Below are 6,654 nucleotides of genomic sequence, written 5' to 3'. Positions count from 1 at the left end.
CTCATTTAACACCAATCTCCTCCTTTTGATTTTTAAGATCTTCACTTCCTGACTGTTGATTTGGGATTGGACTGCGGTTTTATATTCTCTGTCATATTTTTTTTTTACTTTTTCCTTCTCAGGGTTTGTTCAGAATCGCTCCTTCGGCCTCCAAACTAAAGAAGCTGAAGGCGTCTTTGGACTGCGGGGTGATGGACGTCCAGGAGTACTCTGCAGACCCACACGCCATCGCAGGTGAGATACTTTCAGCCGAACACCTCCACCCCCCCCCACCCCCCCACCCCCCGGCTTCATGTAATCTGCTGCAATGTCGGCTGATTACCATCGTCTGGAAATGGGAAACCTTCCTCACAGGGGTAGATTTATGAGTTGGCACCATTTGCTCGTTAGGAATCTAATTTTCTGCGCAATTTCTGGCGACGGCTGCGTGCGAGTGAGACGCCTCGTCCTGCCACCTTCACATCCACACGGAGGAGAAAAAACAGATTAAGGACTGGACGTTGTGATTAAGCTTCTAAATGATCTGAACGTGGCCTGAATCAGACTAACTCTTCCTGTTTATTGCTCCTGCACATTTTAAGTATCCTGCAGCGGTCGTTGATAAAGCTCCTCCTGAATGATGATGATGATGATGAGTCTTCTAAAAGAGGGGCTCCCAAACTTTTCAGGTCGTGACCCCCAAATACAAGGCTTCCTCCCACAGTCCAAAGACATGATCGTTAGGTCAACTAGAGACTCTCAAAAGGTGTGAATGTGAGTGTGGCTGGTTGTTTGTCTCTATATGTCAGCTTTGAGATTGACTGACGATCAGTCCGCCTCTCAACCAATGGCAGCTGGGATCGGCTCCAGCATTCCCTTTGCGACCCCGAACAGGAAAAGCAGTAAAGATAATGGATGGATAGGACAGCTAAAGAGAGACAGGAAACGTTGGGAGGAGAGAGTGCAGATGGTGTGCAGCAACCCGAGAAGATCAGACGATTGAAATAAACCAAAACCAACAATATTTAGAGGAGTTGATCGCACACTGAGGTTAATGACAGCTGGGATCGGCTCCAGCACCGCGCGACCCTGAATGGGAAAAAGCGGTAGAAGATAATGGATGGATGGAGGCATCTCGCGACCCCCCTCTTGGTGGATGGCGACCCCCCCCCCCCCCCAAACATGAGAGTTACAACTTATGAGCTTTTCAGGATTCAGTTATCGTTGCTCGTTGTGAGTCAGCAATAAAAAAACAGACTTTGTCTTTCTCGTCTTCTATGTTTCTGTTATATCCGACACATATTCAGTAAGCCGTCCCAAAAAAATGTCTGGTGATAAAATTCCAAATATAACCGGGATTAGTGTCAGACCGGTTCTTCATCTTCTGCAGAGGCGGCAGCAATAAAAAAAAAATAAAGAAAGATGTTTTGTTGTTGCTGTCACTGCTTCGCTCTTTAAATCAGAACAGTGATAGAATATAAAAGAAAGAAAAAGCTTTCAAGCTTTCATGCTGCTGTTATTGATCTTTTTTTCTTTGGAGAAAAGTGTTTGTCTTCAGTGGAGCCGACTGCTGCATAATGCACTCGACAGATGAAAACAATACTACTCAAAAATAACCGACTTTTAAGGAGCTATGGAAAAATGTTTTTTAGCTGTGGAGCTGTGCATTATTGATAAAAATGCCTTGAAAGAAAAAAAAATTGGTGCAGAGTTTTGCATAAAGGATAAGTTACTGAATAAGTTTCTCCGATCTCATGGGACGAGAGCGTATAATTTAAAGACAGATTTAGTGGTGAGGCAGATCTTGAGTGTTTTCTTTGAAATGTGAATTTGAGCACAGATTCCTTCGTCCTCTTTTTTCTCAACTTGTTACTCCGGCTGCTTCTGCCCTGCTCGTGATCCCGACTTCTGTGTGTGCTGCTTTTTGTAGGGACCCTCAAGACCCTCTCATGAGACCTAGACAACTTTGCACTGTGTCATGTCATGCCGAGTCAAGTCGTGCCCTGACGATATCGTGTCAAGCTTTGCCAGTTCCTATCGTGTTGTGTGGTATCATATCGTACCATATCTGAAAAGTGGCTCAACACCTTGATAGATTCTAACAGCCAGCGGAGGGTAACTCCACTGGTCCTAAAAATATGTCCAATTGTATCAAAGTCTTGAGCCTGTTACTGTGACCTGTATCAATATTTACCTGATGAGTTCATAGTTTTATCTGCTGGTTTGAAGTCTTATTTAACAAATCAACGATGTTAATTTATTAAACTATATGGCCCCATATCAAGAAACAAGGAAGAGCAAAGCAGGATATGCCTACCTGAGATTGACAAGTCATCACCAATGGGACACAAACATGAAGATATTAATAATTTAAAGTTGATGTGAATGTGTTTCTTTGCTTTAAAAAAGCTGTTATATTTGATGTGTATATCATGTGATTGCAGGGCTTCATTTTTATTATTTGCAGATTTTTTTGGTTAAAGGCTTTATATGTGATTTTTCACACTTAAATAGAAATCAAGTCTATCCTCTGAAAATAACTCTGTGAGTCATGACTGTCTACAATGGGTGTAACACCCGAGTCCCACTGTCTGTGATGTTTTCAGAGTTTTCAGAGTCCTATCTTCACTTTGTTTACATCGCCGGGACGGCCGGCTGACTCCTCCCCTCATGTATAAAAGTTGTTTAATTGAGGGACTAGAGAAAAGAAGAATAACATACTGTACTCACTGCTTAACTGTGTTTCTAGATCACGCTCATTTCAGGTAAATTTACATGCAGTGTGAAGATACCAGCATAATAAAGATCGCTAGCATTAGCATGCTAACACAACAATGCAGCGCAAGTTGTTTTGGTTTCATGCTGGTGCTCAAGGGCGACATCTGCTGGATCAAAAAAATCACATATAAAGCCTTTAATCTGACTTCAAAAGCTTCTCAGTTCACTTTTCAGCCTGATACCATAGGAAGACGGAGATTCAATATTTCCCCCGTCACTAACAATATGTCCCTTTCTCAAATATCAAATCAGAGTCAGTCAATCAGCTGTGTTCAGTGGAGCGTGTGGAGAAAGAGAGGAATCCTCGGATCCCTCCTCTAATGATCCCATATCAAACTGGGTTAGCTTCAGCAGCAAATCTAATTTGTGGTCTTGTCCCACTGGGGGTGGTCCTGGTCGTGATGGGCGAGGGGTGGGGGTGGTCCTGGTCGTGATGGGCGAGGGGTGGGGGTGGTCCTGGTCGTGATGGGCGAGGGGTGGGGGGGTCGGCCTCGATGAGAAGCAGAAGAAGGCTTTCTTTGGAAATAAAAGCAAACTAAAAGAGCTTCTGCGGTATTTTCAGCGAGCTTTAATGTGCTTTTAATGTGTTTATTCAGCACAGAGTGTGACATGGCTGCACACACACACACACACACACACACACTCAGACTAACACACACGTTTCACACACACACGCTCAGACAGAACGACAGCAGCCTCCGAGCTGTCTCTCAGTGAGGGATGCCCCGGCTCTGTTGTTTGTCATCCATCCCACACATCCCCGAGGGGGAAATGAAACTCACCAGACCAGAGAGAGCGAAGAAGAAGAAAGAGACGAGCACACAGAGAGAGAGAAGCCCAGTCAGCCGTCACCGTCCTCATCAGCGCTGGAAAATTACACTCCCACACACGGGGCGTTGATGAAAACGTGTTTGGAAATAGTTCTCTTGTTTATTTTAGATCGGTCGTGGAGCTCAGAGTAGGAGGGAGACTGTTTTCTGTCTCATCTCTGAACTGTCAGGGAACAAGAAAAACGATATTGTAAAAGAAAGAATAATTCAAAAACAAAAATGTTTGAAAATATTTTTGTGTGTTTTCTCTAATTCATGCTCCGGGCGGTTGCTGGTGACGGGGTGAAAAATAAAATCTAATACTCATAATGCAACGACATGGCAAGGGGCGATGCTGAAGCAGCCTGAGACACTATGAGCTCATGCAGCGATATATATTTATATTTCATGGGAACATGAAGCATGGGAACATTTAGCTTGTATCTGTTATTTTGTCCTCTGCAGGTGCTTTGAAGTCGTACCTGCGGGAGCTCCCCGAGCCATTAATGTCATATGAGCTCTACAACGACTGGATCCAGGCCTCCAAGTCTGTATCTCCTCCCTGCCATGTTTTTCTATACAATAATCGGTGATCGTTGTGACCGTTTTTCAAACTTTATCTTTGTGGATGTTTTTGTTTTTCTGTCGTCTTGCAGCATTCAAGATCAAGACAAGAGACTGCAGGCTCTTCTGAGCGCCTGTGAGAAACTTCCACCGGCCAACAACAACAACTTTAAGTGAGTCATTGTTTCCACGTTTCTCTCTCTCTCTCTCTGTCTTTGTGGTCCCGTTTTTCTTTCTTGTGTTGCTTTATTCATCCAGGACAGCGGGGAAGATGACCAGCAATGATTCACATTGGACCAAGATCAAACAGTTTACTCTGAAATACATGTTCAACAGGATTCAGTTTCACAATCATCCTCGACTTCAATCCCACTAACAGTTTATTAACTGCTGCAAAAAGCGGTTTAGTTCTTGACTATCTTAAAGGAGCAGTATGTAACTCTGACACCTAGTGTTTAAAATGGGTGCTGCAGTCTAAATTCTAAACATTGTAGAGAGCTGTCTACCCTACGCCTACCTTCTCTGGTCCAAACAAATCCAGAGCATTCAGGAGCAGAATCTAAAGTTAGAAGGAGGACATACTGGCTGCTGCATTGTTGTCAGAGAAGCCAGCACTTCAACATAGCATGTTTCCTTAATGATCAGATAGTGAGATACCTTTATCATCTCACTCTCTACACATCTCACTGATTGGACCTTCAAGTGGGACTAATTTGTGATGAATTCTGGACGGAACAAGGCTTTACTTAATTAAAAAATGTAACAAAAAACATGGCTGACTCAGTAACCATATCAGACTCTGCAGCTCTGTTCACTCCTGCAGAAAAATGCTTAAATATTGTAAAGTTAAAAGCACATTTTTAAGGGGTTTTAAGAGAGAGCACACAAACAGACAAGTAAAGGAAAAAACATTTAACTATTTAATCAAAAAGGCTTGTTAGAAAACTAGAATTCTCAGGTGCTGCAAGCAATTGACCTAAGACAGCTGACGGCAAAAGCTAAAAACTGATGCATGCTTTTTATTGGCAGACTCCCAATCTCCACACTCAGAGTTCTCACTGTCACGTCCCTGCTAAGTGTGTGAGTGCTTAGGACTGTCCCACTGTCAAACCATCGAGTACTGAGTACTATATGACGCCAAATTATGCACTGTCAGCAATTCGGCTGTCTGCAGACTCTCCTGTGGGACTGACCCAGAGGTCATTACTAACTAGGTGACATCTTAGAGCCTCCCTCCTCCGCAGACTGAGCCGACCTGAGGGGGTCTTTGCTGTTTTTAGTTAAATGTGTTTTGGTTAGCAGGAGGGGAGGGTTGGTAATACCACGGCTCCACCAGCCGGTGTGTCTAACACTAATTAGACTCTAACTCAACATGATGTCAGCACCCATCTTAAGGGGTTTTTTTGGCTTCACTTTTGATCATCAATGGCGGTAACTCATGATGCTATTAGATCCACACAGCACCGCCCACCGTGTTCATGTTTTAGTTGTGATTTCTGTTTTTGTAGCGTTTTTTTTCTTCTAGACGCTCTTAATCTGCTTGTGTTTTGAATATTTACGAGCAGCAGTGTCTCGGGCTCTAAATGCCACTCCACATTTTCCTGTGAAAACTCGGCAAACACTGAAGCGTAAAATCTCCGCTCAGCAGAGACCAGCAGCAGATCTGTGATTCTGTGACTTTTCCTCTTGGTGGGACTAAGGATTACTTTCAAACGTCGACTAAACCAAACCTCCTTTCTTCTTCTCTTACGTCCTAAACATTGTCAGAAAACCACAAATTAGAAGTCTCTGCTTAATCTTTCTTGTCATACGGTGTTGCAAGTCAGCAGGTGTCTCTCATGGTTACTATGGAAACTTTAAAACCCCCCTTGTGAGTGTGTCTTTCTCATTGACACCTGGCAGATATAGTATACATTGACCTCTGTGCTGAGAGAGAAGCCTCAGAGCTCAGGTTTCACCGCTGGATTAAGACAAGCAAAGGAAAGGGATTCGCGGGGGTCGGAGAGGCCGAGAGAAAGCGACGGGAGAGAAATTGAAAAATGTGGGATAGGGAGCTCTTGTCAGTGTCATCGTGAAATTGCACAAATAGGGGCGTATTTTTAGACGCGCGTCCTCTGAGGAGACCTGTCAGACCTGTCCAGATGATCGCTGCTCGCTGGACTGAGCTGCCTGATGTTCACTCAGCTGTAGTTCAGATCAGGATGAGTCACACTCTAGCCCACTTTTACATCTCAGCGCGCCCGATGAAGAAGCTGAATTGTAGTTTGCTCAGTATGTTTTGTAGACGCGCTCTTCTTCTACATGTGGTAAACTCGAGTCTTAAAAATACACCTGAACACGGGACGGTCAGGGACTATCAGGAGAAACTAATCCCATTCACACATATTCATACGCTGACAAAGCAGCAGGAGGAACTTGGGGTTAATTTTCTTACCCAAGGACACATCGGACCGACCTTCAGGTTGGGAGACGGTCGACTCTACCAACTGAACCACAGCTGTTCATCCACTGCCTCAAGTGCATT

At 44.0% G+C, this 6,654-nt stretch overlaps 1 protein-coding gene across 5 annotated transcripts in view; it reads left to right on the top strand.

The window, feature by feature from the left end:
* Nucleotides 1-6,654, top strand: part of LOC109995914 (rho GTPase-activating protein 44) — an 80,610-nt gene that overhangs the window by 55,116 nt on the left and 18,840 nt on the right. For all 5 annotated transcript variants that reach the window (XM_065949610.1, XM_020649813.3, XM_065949609.1 and 2 more), the window contains exons 11-13: nt 123-234; nt 4,032-4,113; nt 4,223-4,303. In XM_065949610.1, coding sequence (XP_065805682.1) covers nt 123-234; nt 4,032-4,113; nt 4,223-4,303 — 275 coding nt within the window. The remainder of the gene's footprint in view (nt 1-122; nt 235-4,031; nt 4,114-4,222; nt 4,304-6,654) is intronic.

This window comes from Labrus bergylta, chromosome 21 (assembly GCF_963930695.1).
Source record: "Labrus bergylta chromosome 21, fLabBer1.1, whole genome shotgun sequence".
NCBI classification, from domain to species: domain Eukaryota; kingdom Metazoa; phylum Chordata; class Actinopteri; order Labriformes; family Labridae; genus Labrus; species Labrus bergylta.
This window is presented reverse-complemented; position numbering and strand designations above follow the sequence as displayed.